The 17,996-nt window shown below is 41.6% G+C and overlaps 1 protein-coding gene across 1 annotated transcript in view; it reads left to right on the forward strand.

Annotated features, from left to right (window-relative positions):
- LOC307130725 (cyclin-dependent kinase-like 1) overlaps positions 1-17,996 on the forward strand; it is an 80,436-nt gene that overhangs the window by 49,581 nt on the left and 12,859 nt on the right. The window contains exons 7-9 of the mRNA XM_079823853.1: positions 2,148-2,230; positions 2,305-2,361; positions 7,168-7,320. Coding sequence (XP_079679979.1) covers positions 2,148-2,230; positions 2,305-2,361; positions 7,168-7,320 — 293 coding nt within the window. The remainder of the gene's footprint in view (positions 1-2,147; positions 2,231-2,304; positions 2,362-7,167; positions 7,321-17,996) is intronic.

The following is a 17,996-nucleotide window of genomic DNA, read 5'->3' on the forward strand; positions in this document are numbered from 1 at the left end:
AGAAACATACATAGTAAAAATAATATCTGAGCCAACAAGACGAGTTGAACTTCCTGCTTTACATACAATGCCACACTCAATCCCGTCTCACCACAATGGCAGTCACGGGACCCGAACCGCGGAGTGCATGTGCTCAACTCTCATCTCGGGAGAGAGTCAAGCCCAGGTGGAGCAATTACTGTAACCACATCACAAAAAGTGTGCATTAAACCCCCTCGAGAGTCAAACTCTCTTGTTCAAGCGTCAGATTATATAACTATGAAAAAAATCATACAAGATCAGACACAAATGCATTGCTATGAGTGCCTTAAACTCATGCAAACACTTGGAGAGAGCAGAAAGTAAAAAAGCTCCTTACCTGTCACTTGTAGTCAGTCTCGTGAATGCATCACACCTAGTGCATCTAGCGTCTTCAAAGAGAATACAGCATTCCACCCAAATGCACGTCCCACATCTAGGGCCGTTGCTAGTGGGGTGAAAGGTGGTGACAATTATAGGGGCCCCCATTACTCTTATGAATCATTATAGTGAAATAAATCAACTTGTTGATGATATTCTAATTATATGAACAGCACCTGTATATACTAATTCCATTTAAAAAGTGAAACTTGTATATTATATTAATTCATTACACACAGACTGATATATTTCAAATATTTATTTCTTTTAATTTTGATGATTACAACTGACAACTAAGGAAAATGGCAAATTCAGTATCTCAGATAATTAGAATATTGTGAAAAGGTTAAATATTGAAGACACCTGGTACCACACTCTAATCAGCTAATTAACTCAAAACACCTGCAAAGGCCTTTAAATGGTCTGGAGGAAGAGAGGAGAGGCACACATTCCACGTTGCTTGAGGTCCAGTGTAAAGTTTCCACAGTCAGTGATGGTTTTGGGTGCCATGTCATCTGTTGGTGTTGGTCCACTGTGTTTTCTGAGGTCCAAGGTCAACGCAGCGGTATACCAGGAAGTTTTAGAGCACTTCATGCTTCCTACTGCTGAACAACTTTATGGAGATGCAGATTTCATTTTCAAACAGGACTTGGCACCTGCACACAGTGCCAAAGCAACCAGTACCTGGTTTAGGATAGGATAGGACCATGTTATCCCTGTTCTTTATTGGCCAGCAAACTCACCTAACCTTAATCCGATAGAAAATCTATGGGGTATTGTGAAGAGGAAGATGCGATATGCCAAACCCAACAATGGGCCACTATCAGAGCAACCTGGGCTCTCATAACACCTGAGCAGGGCCACAGACTGATGGACTCCATGCCACGCCGCATTGCTTTCTAAAAATCCTTTCTTTGTAATATTCTAATTTTCTGAGACACTGAATTTGTGATTTTTCTTAGTCGTCAGTTATAATCATCAAAATTAAAAGAAATAAACATTTGAAATATATCAGTCTGTGTTTAATGAATGAATATAAAATACAAGTTTCACTTTTTGAATGTAATTAGTGAAATAAATCAACTTTTTTGATGATATTCTAATTATATGACCAGCACCTGTACATTTGTATGCCTGATAGTTCAATGAAAACCACAAAAACATGCAATTTAGTTAAAGAAGTTTCCCAAATCTCCTCACTCTCCCCTCCCTAAAAAGTTTAGTCCGATGTTTATAAATTAACGTGCCTTCATGTGTTCTCTGAATTATCGTAAATACGAGTTTCCTAGGTAAAATTGCACATGAACGCCCTCACATTTTGAAACTTGAATGCAATGAGATCGTAATCACGACTTCAGAAGCCGGAACTATCAAATTTCCGATAGTGAAGGCACCATTATTTCAGTTCAATCAGCGGCAAACAGCAGAGAGACCCAATAAAACCGCAGGTATATACATATACATACACAGGTATCCACACATACATGTGACCTATATAATCACACACTCCTGAACAGATTCAAGCCACAATCATGATAGCATGCTTAAGTTGACAGACTAGTTCTAACATATCCAAAAAAAGTTTATTAAATCTTTAAGAAAGATGGAGGGGAATTTTGTTTCCATAGCCATCCTGTGGGACATTCTGTTTTCAAGGGGTCAATTGTATGGCTAAAGTTTAGTCTAAATCTCTTTAAAAAGCAGGTTAAACACTGGCACCTAACATCTAAACTTTGACCCCCTGATAGGTGACTTGATCCCACGGCATCAGCAGGTGTTCCGGTCCAACGTCTTCTTTAGCGGAGTCAGCATCCCCGAGCCTGATACCATGGTGAAATACACACACACCTACACATAAAAAAGAAAAAAAATAATTGTAGAAAGTAACTAAATTTGATGTTGTAGGAGCCACTAGAGAAGAGGTTCCATGATGTTTCTCCTCATGCTATTACTGTGATGAAGGTGAGATGTCAATACAGAGATAAGTCTCATACATCACTTTTCCACAGACAGCAACATTCTTGACCTCTGCCAAAGGTTGCATCTAAATTCAAAAATGGTGTGTAAACATCATGAATGGCATTGGTTCTCAGGCACGTGCAGAGGGGGGGGCTTTGGGTGCTCAAGCACCTGCCCTTTTTCAAAATGAATCAAAAGTGCCCCTCTCCGACAAATATCAATGATAATATCGTGGTCAATAAAACTAAATAAATGTGATTATAATAACATGACAATGTATACAATAGTAACGAACGGCTCAAAAGTCGGACAATTTCTGTTGAGGCGTTGCCATAACGCGTTGCTATGGGTTGCGTGCGTTTTGATTGACTGCTTATTTTCCACTGTTCGGAAAACGGCTCTCGAGCCAAATATGGTCCTTTCAGAGAGTGTGTGGCCTTACGGGAAAAAAGTAAACCAATATTTTTTTTTTCATCCATAATCAGAGCTAATGTGTTGATTTAATTACAAATCTATATATTATATAAGTATTACACATTTCACCAATGCCCGTTTGTCATATACACCAACCAATCGTGATCTGGCAAAGCAAGTTCAAATTCCATTGGGCGATGTGAAACGGTAATTTTCTGTTCTTATTCATAAATCGGTTGAAAATTACATGGACAGACGAACTAACGTTTGTGGAACGACTTCCTGTGGTTTGAGTCATTTTTTAAATTGCATCACTGACAAAATGGATTTTAACTGACAACAAACAAATCCCTGCACAAAACCATGCAGCAGCAAAAGTCGCATTAATGGTAATTAGAGTTAAATTCAGTTGTATTTATATATATTGATACACCGTTTACTATTTCATGAAACTATCAAAGTTAACAAACCCCAAGTGCCACCGGCAAGTGTAGGCTGGCGAAATGGTTACGTGAAATGACTTTATTATATTAACTTACCATTTTTGAATATTATGCAGCATTATAAGTCTCTTATGTTCATCAAGCCTGCATTTTATTTGATAAAAAACAGCAATATTGTGAAATATTACTAAAATAATGGTTTTCTATTTTAAAATACTTTAAAATATAATTTATTCCTGTGATCACAGCTGGATTTTCAGCATCATTACTCCACTCTTCAGTGTCACATGATCATTCAGAAATCATTCTAATATGAGGGTTTAATGTCAATGATGGAAACTGTGATACTCTTTTCAAGATTCTTTGATTAATAAAAAGTTAAAAAAGAACATAATGTAATAATATTTCACAATATTAGGATACTGTTTTTTCTGTATTTTTGATTAAATAAATGCAGGCTTGATGAGCATATATATATTATTGCCCCTTTTTTACATTTGAGCCCCTGCCCCTGAAGAACTCTCTGCACGGCCCTGTTGGTTCTCACAATGCAGTCAAACAGAGCATGACACTAACAATGCCTAGATCAGAGATTGATTCCCAAGGAATACAATGACTGATCAAATGTACACCGTGAATGAGTCTCTTTGGATAAAAAGCATCTGTCGAATGCATACATGTACATTTTATTAATGTCCTCAGCAAAATAAAACTATATCCACTATATATGAGAATGTACAACATGAATCCATTTTCCAAACTGTGTTTTTGTCTTACCCTGAATCATTATGGTACACTTATAATAAGTGTTTATATTGGGACTATTTCAGACCGGACTGGTAGGAACCGCTGCGGAGGAGCACAGTCCCTATGTGACTCGCCATAGACATAAACAGAGAGACATAGCTCCGGCTGCAATGTTCTTCCGCACGCATGCAGTTCTATTTATTAACCGCAAGAGCGCAAAAAGTTATGGACTGCAGCTTTAAATCAACACTGCTCAGAGCACATATGGTCCCACTCTACAGAGTGTTAAAGTGACACTGAAGCAGTGTTGAAGTAAATGAGATATTTAAGAGATTAATTAAGTGATGATTGACCATTAGTGGTGACACCTGATGATAATGAGCAAAATCACTGAAGAAAAGAGAAAAAAGAAAAACACAAGAACTACGACTGACTATAAAAAAAGACATTACATCTCTGAAGATCTCAGCAGAGGAGGACTCAACAACTCCACAAACAGCATTACCAGCTTCATACATTATTAACCAGATTTAATGTATTTCTGTCATTCGTCTACAGTTCTTTTTGAGAATTAGCAGGTTTAGATGTTGATGTTTTAATGAACATGTTTGGTCACCATGGTGGCTAGTGTTTCCTTTAGTTGGGTAGTTTGACTCCTGGCTTTTTATGTGAGATGGGGTCTTTATATAGTATGTATAGATATAGTTTTTGACTTCATAAGGTAAAATGATTGCTCTCATCTCCTGACCAAAAGTGGTAAATCATTCTTAATAGATGATTTATGCCACAGATCAGACATTCTGAATTTTAAATACATTCCAAGAAAGAATCAGCATATGAATCACAACAATGGTGACATGGTTTATGCTGCAATGCATGCTGGGAGCCATGAGTTTTATACTATGGTGGCTCCCAGAATGCATTGAGGCATGAAGCATGTCACCACTGTTGAGATTCTTGATGTCTGTGTGTGTCTGATGATTTCATCCCCATAATAATATACACAAAATCTAAATTCAGAATGCCTGATCTGTGGCACGAAAATAAAGTATTCTACTTTAAGATGCTGAAACTAAATTATCTGATCATCTTTGTGTCTGGCTCTCCTTGCAACAAAATATGTGTTTTGTTAACACTGCAACAAAAACCGCAATCTTAAAAGTCAAACTGCCCAACTAAAGGACACATTGATCACCATAATGGTGACCAATGTTTTGCCATTAAACGTCAACATCTAAACCTCTATTAATTGTCAAAAAGAGCTTCTGTTATTTCATCTAAAGCTGTGACTGAAGTCAGTTGAAGTTCTTTTGTTTCTGTTTCCTCTTTCAATTTTGCTCATTATCATCAGGTGTCTCCAATAATCAAACAATCATCACTTAATTAATCTCTTAAATATCTCATTAACTTTAACACTGATTCAGTGTCACTTTAACACTCTGTAGAGTGGAACCATATGTGCTCTGAGCAGTGTTAATTTTTACACTGGGGATTTTACTGTGCAGACCGTAATACAGTTACAAAAAGGCCCTGTCCCTTTACAGTAATATGAGCATTATTTGATGTATTATGTAGAAAGAGACCAATAAAAGTGTCTCTTTTGGACAGCAATACATTCAGTCATGTCTGGAAACTAGACATATGTTTTCAACATCATTAGGATTCATAAAAATTAAGGTAACATTTAATGACCTTTTGGAAATTTTGGAATATATCAAACTCTATTTAAATTATCATATTAAATGAAAATGAATGTATATGCAGTTTTTACTGCAAGTCAACCTATTGAACCATTTACACAGATTTTAAGCTATGAGTCCTAAAATGATTTATTATCCTGTGGCTCCCTCTTATGGACAACATTAGTATTTCAGCCTTCATCTCGGTCATTCCCATTGTCATAAATAGATCAGTGGTTCTCAGTGCTCAAAGTGGGGCGGTTGAAGAAAACAAGTTAACATTGGCCTGCATGGTAATGAGGAGCTGTCAATGGTCTTGCTTTGTAAATAAACCCTTATTGTAACAAATGCTGTAGTTAAACTATTACAAGAACTATATGTTAGTTTTAAGACTGAGTACAAGTTAGAAAGAGCTTTAAAATATGGACCTTCTTGAAGTATTGACTAAACAACCCCCCCCCCCCCACCCACACACACACATTTATTAATTTTTAATTAAAATATTTAAAAAAAAACACGTCTGGCATACATTTAAATTGACACCAGTCATGTTGTTTCTTATTTGTCGTCGCTGATTTAGATTAGAATTTCCTCAGCCGATGTGCTGTACCGTCAAAAAGTGAAGCATGTAGTTTCTGTATTATGTTTATAGTTTTAAATGGCGCCCACTCATTTCTGTGAAGGACCCGAGTAGATGACGCATGCACACACAGTATACTTTTCACACAGACATGAGTTGAAATAATTCTTATGTGTGTAATAATTTCCTTCAGTGTAATTAAAATTTGTGGGGGTGGAGGGGTCGTGCAGCAGCAATCATCACAACAGTGAAAATAACCTCAAGGTTGTAAATGTGCAATTGTATAGGGCCCCATTACTGTATTTTCCCTGGTGCCCCCAAATCACTAAATCCGCCCCTGCTAATGTCGGATACCTTATCGTCAGCTTATATTTAGTAGACATCACTGCTGACACGTAGAATGATAATTATCATTTCAAGAGTATGCAAGACAATTTCCATGTATTTTTCAAACGGAAGTAAGAGCACCAGTTGATGCTGTAATTATATCATTTTGGCAAACAATCCACTGGGATTTGCGCTCCGGAGAAGCCCAGCAGGCACACTATGTCAGTGTGATGTCAGGAAGACGTTGGACTCCAATTAAGAACGTGGATTTTGGTTGAAAATGAAAATTGGTTTGACGTCTAAATCCAACGTTTGTTTGACGTCAAGCTTGAACGTTGGTCAGACGTTGATTTTTGGTTCACCAAAATTAAACGTCTGTCTGATGTTGGAGCTTGACGTTGAGCTTTTTTTTTTTGTTACCAATTTTTTTAGCTTCTTGGGTTCATTGGTTAGCTCAGTTGGAAAGTGTTAAGCACGAGATACCTATATTCGATATGTACACAGGCATCTGTTGTACATTATGGTCTGAATACTTAGAATAATGCATTTTGAACATTATAAGATGGGTTCTGAAGACATACAAGTTAATTTGTATATGTGTTTGTGTGTGTCTTTGTAGTCCTGCCTAGTAATGGATCCCTCTGGCAGGTTGTCCTGTGAAGAGCTTTTAGAGCTGCCATACTTCCAGGAGGATGGGGGAACAGGATGGGGCAGAGAAAATGATCGTCTCGGAAGACGCTATGAGAAAGGCATAAGGCGCAGACCTCCCGGGGTATGAATCTAAAGTAAACAAAGGTTATGTTAATGGGAAGAAATTGAAAATTCAAAAAGTAAAAAAAAAATAATAATTGCCTTTGATTGAACTTCTGAAGTCTTTAGTTTTACAAGGAGAAATTCCCTCACATATCACAAACACTGGTTAAATGTCCTAAGGTTTAAAGACACTGATGATCAGACAAGTACAGCACGCAACTACTTTTGACTTACATTTGAAACATTAAATATGCTTGAAGTACGGAAACATTTATTGATGTTAAATGTAGATATAAAGACACTACATTCGATAAATACATGGAAATGGAGAAATACATGGTAATCAGCAGCCATATCACCCTGCAGCGCAAGACTGGTTTCCAACTGAAGCTAAGCAGGGCTGAGCCTGGTTAGTACCTGGATGGGAGACCAACTGGGAAAACGTCTCAGGTTACGTATGTAACCATGGTTCCCTGAGAGGGAACGAGACGCTGCGTCAAGCGCTGCGGGAACTCCCCTGCGTGATGCGTCATGAAGCACTCGTAAAATCAGTCCAATGGTGTGGCTGGACGTCGTAGGCGGGTGACATCATAGACCAGGAGGCTATAAAGTAGCCCTGAACCAGACAATGTCAGCTTCTGAAAAAGTCAAACAAGTCGGTCACAGGCGTGCCGGGAGTATGGCTAAGCGACGCAGCGTCTCGTTCCCTCTCAGGGAACCATGGTTACATACGTAACCTGAGACGTTCCCTTTCAAGGGAACTCGCGCTGCGTCAAGCGCTGCGGGAACACAATACCAACGCCGCCATAACTCTCAAATGCCTGTACATGTGAAATTCATAGCGCACATTAAGCTACAAGCACCCGAGAACCTGGAGTAGAGGCTACATCAAGGTTGTAAAACCTCACAAAGGTGTGCGGAGAGGACCACCCTGCCGCATCACATACCTCCTGCAGGGAGACTCCTGACAGAAGAGCCAAAGAGGCCGCCATACTCCTAATAGAGTGGGCTCGGACCTTTAGTTTGGCCGGCCGACTCATATGCGAGTGAGATAGCCTCGACTATCCACTTACTTAGTGTCTGCTTGGATGCAGGTTTCCCTTTGTTTGGGGACACGAAACAGATGAAGAGTTGCTCAGATTTCCTCCACAGGGCAGCTCTGTGGACATAAGCATCTAGTGCCCTTACTGGGCAGAGCAGATTTAACTTCTCCTGGTCTGGATTCTCAAAGGGAGGTGGAGAGAAGGCCTGCTGCATTATAGGACCTGCCACGTTCGTAGGAACTTTCGGGTCATATCCTTCTTTTGGATATAAAAAAGCTTTCACAATTCCTGGCGCAAACTCAAGACAGGAGGGGGAAACAGATAGTGCTTGCAAATCCCCCACTCTCTTTAGAGAGGAAATAGCCAAGAGAAACACAGTTTTCAACGTGAGGAACTTCTCTGGCACGTCCTCAATAGGCTCAAATGGGGCCAAAGCTAGACCTTCCAGCACCACGGCCAGTTCTCAGGTCGGCACCCTTGAGCGTGCCGCAGGCCTTAACCTCAGAGTACCACGAAGGAAGCGAATAACCCATGGGTGTTTTCCCACCGATGCACCGTCCAGATGGACGTGATAGGCTGATATTGCCGTCACGTATACCTTTAAGGTGGAAGGGGATAACCCTGAAGCTAACTTTTCTTGTAGAAAATCCAGTACTGAGTTGACTTGGCAGTTCACTGGGTTTAGAGAATGGTTAGAACACCATGCGACAAAGACTCTCCATTTAAGGGCATACAGCCTCCTCGTTGAAGGGGCTCTGGAGTGCAACATGGTCTGAACTACCTCAGCAGAGAGACCTGAGTCTACGAGCTGGGCCCCCTCAGGGGCCAAGCCCACAGTTTCCACAGCTCCGGCCTCGGGTGCAAGATTGCCCCCGACGCCTGGGAGAGAAGGTCCCTCCTGATCGGAATCTCCCACGGGGGACCTTCGAGGAGAGATATAATGTCTGACAGCCAAACTTGTGTCGGCCAAAACGGGGCTATTAGCAACAGACGAACCCCGTTCCGTACTCTCTCCAGCACTCCTGGTATCAATGTCAGAGGGGGAAAGGCGTACAGACGCAGCCTCGGCCACGCAGCGGGGCTGGATGTGTCAGCGAGTAAAATATGGGACAGTGCGTTGTCTCTTGAGACGCAAACAGATCCACCTGAGCCTGACCAAACCGGTTCCATATGAGCTCCACCACCTCGGGGTGGAGTCTCCAATTCCCCGGCACCACTCCCTGGCTCGACAGGGAGTCTGCCGTCGTGTTCAGGTACCCCGGGATGTACACTGCTCGGACCGATAGCATCTTGCCCTGGACCCAAACTAGGACTCGATGTGCCAGCTTCCATAGAGACCACCGATGTGTTGTCCGTGCGAACCAGCACATGATGGCCCCTCAGGTCCGGGAGAAAGTGCCTGAGTGCCAGGAACACTGCCATCAGCTCTAGCTGGTTTATGTGCCAGGAGAGCTGCTGGTCGCTCCACAGACCCTGAGCTGAGCGACCACTCATGGTCGCCCCCCAGCCGGTGAGGGATGCATCCGTCGTTAGCGTTAAGCGACGACAAGGAGCCCCCAGCACCGGACCCTGGGACAGGAACCAAGGATCCTTCCACATGACTAAGGCATGTAGGCATCGCCACGTGACCTTGATCATGTGAAAAGGATTTCCCCTCGGGGAGAATCCCTTGGTCTTGAGCCACCACTGTAAGGGCCTCATGTACAGCAGGCCAAATCACGGTATCACGTTGGACGCTGCTGCCATCAGACCCAGAAGTCTTTGAAATTGTTTCACAGTGAGTGACTGGCCTAGCTTTATCTTGGATACGGCTTGTAGAATCGAATTCACCCGAGCGGGCGTCAGCCGAGCCCTCATGGTTTTCGTATTCCATATCACACCCAGAAAAGTGACGTTCTGCTGTGGAGATAACATGCTTTTCTTTGTGTTTAGCCTTAACCCCAGCCTCTTCATGTGAGCGATCACAGCATCTCGATGCTGAGCCGCTAGATGTTCCGACTCTGCTATGATCAGCCAGTCGTCTATGTAATTCAATACGCGGATGCCCTGGAGTCTCAGCGGAGCCAAAGCTGCATCCACGCATTTTGTGAAGGTGCGGGGTGATAATGCTAGGCCGAATGGAAGTACCCGATATTGGAATGCAATGGAAGTACCCGATATTGGAATGCTTCGCCCCCGAAAGCAAACCTGAGGAACTTCCTGTGTTGAGGAAGGATGGAGACATGAAAGGATGCGTCTTTCAGGTCTATTGTGACACACCAGTCCTCGGACCTGATGTGACACATGATCTGTTTTAGCGTGAGCATTTTGAACTTTAGTTTCTTTACTGCCCGATTTAGCTGGCGCAGATCTAGAATAGGATGCAGTCCTCCATCCTTCTTCGGAACTATGAAGTACCGGCTGTAAAACCCTGACTCTCTGCAGTGGGGAGGGACCCGCTCTAAAGCCGCAGAAGAGTCTGTACCTCTTGCTCCATTACCAGAGCCTGCTCGGGGTTTACAACTGTGGATAATACCCCGTTGAACATGGGCGGGTGTGACCCGAATTGTATTCTGTACCCATTTTCTATTGTGCGCAGGACCCAATCTGAGATATTTGGGAGACGTTTCCACGCTGCCAGAAAATCTACTAAGGGAACCAGCCCCTCGGGGTTGGCCTCTGGATTTTGAAGTGTGAGCAGCCCAGTGTCCTGAAACGGCGCGCCGGCAGGAAGCAACCGAACTGACCCACTTTTGACCCTCCTTGGAGGGAGCGAGCATCCCCGCGCCGCTACGTTTCCGGGCGGACGTGGAGATTTGCGCTCGCTGAGGACCGCTGCGCCCTGAAGCACCCGAGGTGGCAGGGTTGGCAGAACGGCCCCCTGATGGCACCGAGAGGAGACGGGTGCCTCAACACACCGCTTCCCCCTGGAGGGGACTGCCATCCGAAGGGGGGAGGGGACTGCCTCTGGCGTCAGGACTTCTTCGCCGAGGCCTTCCTAGAGATAATAACAGTCCTCAGATCTACTCTACCTCGGGAAGACCTCGGCTGAGAGTGCTCGGTGTGGAGATCAGGAAAAACGGCAAGCCCCGCTTTGGAGGTTGCGATCTAGATGGAAGGAAACGTTCATCTAGCTTGCTGGGCTGATGCACTTCGTGCGTCTCGGCTGGCCAGTCTATTTGCAACCTGGCAACAGCGCGAGTCACAACCTCCAAAAGCTCCTCTTGAGCGTGTGAATGAGGCGGCGATACCTCATCTAAATAATCCAGGCTTACAACATCCACTTCCTCAGAACTGGAGTGTTGCTGCACCGCAGAGCGTGCTTCTAACTCGGCAACTGAAGCGTCGGGTCTGACGGGTAAAGGCAGAGAAAGGGGATCACCCGTCTCTAACCCCGCCGTCAGATCCATTTGCAAACCCCAAGATGAAAGCCTTCGCTGTGCTTCAGCAGCAGTGGGACCTGCACCCTGGGGAACGCGAGCCGAAGCGCCCTCCTCGAAGAGCGAACGGCGGGACCGGAGAGTTCTCATCGATAACTTTTCGCAATGCTCGGAGCCAGCCCCCTCGAGAGCTGACTGTGCATGCTCCGGTCCCAAACACATAACACAGAGCAAGTGTGTATCCCCACCCGTGATGAAACGAGGGCAGGGAGTAACACACTGTCTGTACTGTTGATTCGCCATTTTTTCTTATTTTTTGAGATACACACACACTTTCTTTCATACAAGGACAAACGATTTCACATGGAGCGCTTGTGAAGACACAGAAGCTGACATTGTCTGGTTCAGGGCTGCTTTATAGCTTCCTGGTCTATGACGTCACCCGCCTACGACGTCCAGCCACACCATTGGACTGATTTTACGAGTGCTTCCCTTGAAAGGGAACTAGGTGGCTGCTGGTAGAGGTGTTAGTGAGGCCAGTGGTCTGTGTGGGTCCTAACGCCCCAGTATAGTGATGGGGACACTATACTGTTACAAGCACCGTCCTTCGGATGAGACGTTAAACCGAGGTCCTGACTCTCTGTGGTCATTAAAAATCCCAGGATGTCCTTTGATAAAGAGTAGGGGTGTAACCCCGGCATCCTGGCCAAATTTGCCCATTGGCCCTCTCCATCATGGCCTCCTAATCATCCGCATATACAGATTGGCTTCATCACTCTGTCTCCTCTCCACCAATCAGCTGGTGTGTGGTGGGGGCGTTCTGGCGCAATATGGCTGCCGTCGCATCATCCAGGTGGTGCTGCACAGTGGTGGGTGCCTGAGGAGATTCCCCCTTCTATATGTAAAGCGCTTTGAGTGCCTAGAAAAGCGCTATATAAATGTAACAAATTATAAAAATATTCACTGCATATCAAATACTGTGGGCATAGTTTTGCACAATAGAAAACAAATCCATGAAATTTTTGCTTGGTCATTAACCCATTAATTTGCCATTAATTAAAAAAACAAAGGGACATTTTCTTGAAAAAAAAAAAAAATTCCTGACAACAAATAAGAAATATGAAATGACTAATATTTTTTTATTTAAATTAATTTAAATAAATGTAATTAATTAAAATTTAAAGAATTAAAAAAATCTCATAATGTTTATACATTTTTTTTTTTTTTTTTGTTAATATTTTTCCTGAAGAAAGACAAAATATGAAATGTAGTGGATGTATATTTACTAGGGGTGTAACGATTCATCTACTACATCGATGTATCGATTTATTTTCCTACGATCTAACTACATCGATCTGTGCTCGGCAAGTTGGCCTTCCGGACGACATATATCGATCTAACATCGTTTTAAAAGGTAATCAATCGATTGTATCGATCATAGGAAATAACGCATTGGATTTAAGCACGTCAGACTTTATATGGATGTTTTTTCTTAGCACTTTTAATGATAAAGGCGTTAAACGTTACTCGATTCAGTCTGCCTATCTGTGACATCATCGCAACGCACGCACCAGCAGCAGCGCTAAGAAAACAAAACATAGCATGGCGGATGGCAGAGGAGAAGCCAACCAGCGAGAAATTATCAAGTCACCAGGAGAAAGAGCTAAGTTAGTAACGTGTTACCTGTACTTTCAACCCTTGCTAAATGTTACCTGTGCATTCCTGGGACCAGTGTGCCTGCAGAGCGAGTTTTTTGTACTGCTGGCGACATAGTGAACGCACAGAGAAGTGTTCTGCGGTCAGATCATGTTGATATTTTTGAAAAAGAAATATGTAGAGTCATTGAAGAGTAGTTGGTTACATTTTATCTTTTGTTAAATATTGTTTGTTTATTAAACTGAGAGTAGTAGCAGGTTCAGCCAGTTTATTCAAACTGAAGAAATGTTGGTTGCACTTTATTTTTGATATTAATATTGTATTTGTATTATTTTAATGTTGAAAAACAACAGCAAAAGTAACAGGTACACCTACTATTAATTAAACCTGAAGAGAAGTTAGTTGCACTTTATTTTTGATATTAATATTGTAATATTATTATGTTGGATAACAAAAGCAGAAGTAGCAGGTTAACCTACTGTTGAAATGTTGGTTGCACTTACTGTGCTTTTATTGAAAATGTATTGAATATTGAAAATGAGAGCAGAAAAGGTTAACTTCCTGTTAATTCAACCTAAACTGTTGGTTGCACTTTATTCAAATAAAATTTGAATGCATTTGCCATTAATTGTTGTTTACTTGTTTGTTTATATCCATAATTAATTGATACCTGATTCCCTTACAAGAAACAACAGGAATCTAGGAAACTTCACCTGCATTGAGCAGTATCCAGATATTTATTTCAGTCACACAATTTTTGGCTAAAAAGTTACTGAATCGATTTCAGGTCACTGAATCGTTTCGTATCGTATCGTTCTAAATGAACCAAAATCGTCCTTGAATCGTATCGACAACCTCAAATCGTGATACGAATCGAATCGTTGTTAAAACGAATCGTTACACCCCTAATATTTACTGAATAATCCACTATTTTGTAGAGAGGGGTCAAAATTATCTTAATGTGGTTCCATGAGTAAATTGGTCAATTGCACACATTTTCAGTGGCCAAAAACCAAATGTGGGTCACTTTGCATACAGCTGATAAGTTTTTCTTTTAAAGAGGAATATCTGAACAACAAATCATGTTGAAACTAGAAATGTATCTCGTGTTTTATCAGCACAGTTGCATATATGGAACATACCTGTCTGAGTGCAATAAATATTGCTTTTCTAAAGTTTGCGTGCCTGTCACACAAAAATTATTAAAGATATCTCAATATGATTTTAGATTCTAGTTCTTAACTAATCTTTTGTCTATTTCTTTTGAAATTTTCTTTTTAAGAACCCTATACTGTATGTGTAACGCAACTGCTCCGAGACAGAAGGTTGAGGATCCAAATGCAGCTTTACCCATATGAAAATGAACCATGGTTTTACTACAAATAAAACCATGGTTAATTTTCGTAAGGGATGTTAAATGGTAATCCACACTCGTAGTCAACAAACAGGCAACAGGTCATAACAGGTAATCAGTCAAACAAGACAGGAGAGACAGGCAAAAGGGTAATCCACAGATAGGGATGAAACGATTACCGGTTTCACGATAAACCACAATAAACCCAGCCAGCACAGTCATGTGGGGCCCATATGGGCGTCACCTGGGCTGTCTAACTGGGGCCCAGCCAGTTTTGTCCTCAGTTTCCATGTAGGCCCCACATGGGCTAGCCCAGATGAACTGAACACTGCTCAGTGTGCACACTACAGGCTGTTAAATGTAACTGAATCAGTGTTGGAGTTAATGAGATAATTAAGTGATTAATGAGTAATGAGTGAATATTACTGAAGACTCCTGATGATAACAAGCAGAATCACTGAAGGACAGAGAAAAACACAAAAGACTTCAGACACAACTTCACAAACAGCATTATCAGCTTCCCTTTTTACCTATTAGATTGACTTTCTGTTATCTTAGTTTTTATTGATAATTCCCACTGAGCAAAGGTGTACGTTGAAAAGACGTCCACTGAGGAGCCAGAATGAAAGTTTTTATGACGTCTGTTTTTGACGTGTTCTGCACGTCCGATATAGACGCTCATGGAACCTCAAGGTTAAAAACTAGTTTGAATGTGCTCATTGTGGACATATTTCCCATTTGTAATTGCAAAGCAACTCACAGACAGTGTGTGTTTGTCCAGAAATCATGAAAATAAAAGAAACTTAGCTCACACCTTTGGACACTTTAGACAATTTAGCATCTGTAATTCACACATCTTTGGATCGTGAGAGAATCGTGGGATTCAATCCAGGATCTTCTTGCTGTGAGGAGACAGTGTTTCCCACTGAGACACTGGAGCTGCCCTTAATCACAGACATAAGACACACTTTGACTATTTCTGTCAGACGTCTACAGAAGCTCTTACTGAGAATTAACAGAGGTTTAGATGTTGATATTTATGGTGAATTTGAAGTCACCATTGTGGTGGGAAGCGTTTGCTTTAGTTGGGCTTTTGGTCCCTGTACTTGAGTTAGCTTTTCTTTGGATGTTATAACTGTGTGTGAAACACAATACTTATGGCTGAGAAAGCAAAGATAAAGTGACTTCAGGTGTTGTCAGCTCCTTGTTGATGACTGAATCATCAGAAGTCTAGAATCTGATGTTGTGCTTTTGAGTTTTAGGTTCTTGTTCGGCAAATAATAATTTGTTTATATACTATAACCTTGTGAATCTGCTGTATCGACACCAATAGCAAAAAAACAATTCACTCATCCTGAAAGATGATAAAACAGCAGGTGCACATTGTTTTGAGAAAATATTTCACATAGTCACACGCAGACATCAAGATTTTGCATATGATTCACAACAACGGTGACAATCAAGCATGAGTTTTGTACTTTGAAGCTACCCATCATGCATTGCAGCATGAAGTTTTTTTGTTATGATTGTCACCGTTGTTGTGAATCATAAGCAAAATCTTGATGTCTGCGTGTGACTATGTGAAATATTTTCTCAAAACAATGTGCACATGCTGTTTTATCATCTTTCAGGATAAGTGATTATTTTATTGCTATTAGTCCCGATACAGTGGATTCACAAGGTTATAGTATATAAACACATTATTTGCCAAACAAGAACACAAAACTCAAAAGCATAACATCAGATTCTAGACTTCTGATGATTTAGTCATCAACAAGGAGCTGACAACACCTGACGTCACTTTATCTTTGCTTTCTCAGCCACAACTATTGTGTTTCTCACACACTCAGTTACAGCAGCCAAAGAAAAGCTAACACAAATACGGGGACCAAGAGCCCAACTAAAGCAAACGCTTCCCACCACAATGGTGACTTCAAATGAAACATAAACATCAACATCTAAACCTCTGTTAATTCTCAGTAAGAGCTTCTGTAGACGTCTGACAGAAATAGTCAAAGTGTGTCTTATGTCTGTGATTAAGGGCAGCACCAGTGTCTCAGTGGGAAACACTGTCTCCTCACAGCAAGAAGATCTGGATTGAATCCCACGATTCTCTCACGATCCAAAGATGTGTGAATTACAGATGATACGTTTTCTAAAGTGTCTAAAGGTGTGAGCTAAGTTTCTTTTATTTTCATGATTTCTGGACAAACACACACTCTCTGTGAGTTGCTTTGCAATTACAAATGGAAAATATGTCCACAATTTGAACTAGTTTTTAACCTTGAGGTTCCATGAATGTCTATATCGGACGTGCAGAACACGTCAAAAACAGACGTCATAAAAACTTTCATTCTGGCTCCTCAGTGGACGTCTTTTCAACGTACACCTTTGCTCAGTGGGAATTATCAATAAAAACTAAGATAACAGAAAGTCAATCTAATAGGTAAAAAGGGAAGCTGATAATGCTTTTGTGAAGTTGTGTCTGAAGTCTTTTGTGTTTCTCTGTCCTTCAGTGATTCTGCTTGTTATCATCAGGAGTCTTCAGTAATATTCAGTCTTTACTCTATTAATCACTTAATTATCTCATTAACTCCAACACTGATTCAGTTACATTTAACAGCCTGTAGTGTGCACACTGAGCAGTGTTCAGTTCATCTGGGCTAGCCCATGTGGGGCCTACATGGAAACTGAGGACAAAACTGGCTGGGCCCCAGTTAGACAGCCCAGGTGACGCCCATATGGGCCCCACATGACTGTGCTGGCTGGGAAATTTAGTGACGGTTAGTAATATCGTATAAAATTTAATTATCATTAAAACCGCGTGTGATTATCACGATTGTGAAAACTCGCGGTAAATCATGTCCAGTCAGCATCAGTCTGGCGCACTGCTGTCTTTTGAATGGGAATAAATGTCAGAAGGCAATGACAGCGCCTGGAGATTTTTCAGACTTCTAAAAGGACCAAATCTGAGGTGTGGTCATATTTTGGCTTTTACAAAAGTCCTGAGGGAAACTTAATCGAAGATGGTCACCCTGTCTGCAGAACATGCCAGAAGAAAGTCGCTGTAATAGGGAAAACACTTCAAAACTACGAACGCAAGGCAAGTGGACTTTGACCTCAATACCAAAACTGGAAATAATAACGTGATGCGAACGAACAAATTCAGTCAAGGCTAGGGTGACATTTAAGGGATAATAATCAGGGCTTGACATTAACAACCGCCATTTGCGGGTGTAACGTTATTTCGGCTGCACATTATTGCCACTCTGGCTGTTGAACT

The sequence above is a fragment of the Gobio gobio genome, assembly GCF_949357685.1.
Source record: "Gobio gobio genome assembly, chromosome: 8".
Taxonomy (NCBI): domain Eukaryota; kingdom Metazoa; phylum Chordata; class Actinopteri; order Cypriniformes; family Gobionidae; genus Gobio; species Gobio gobio.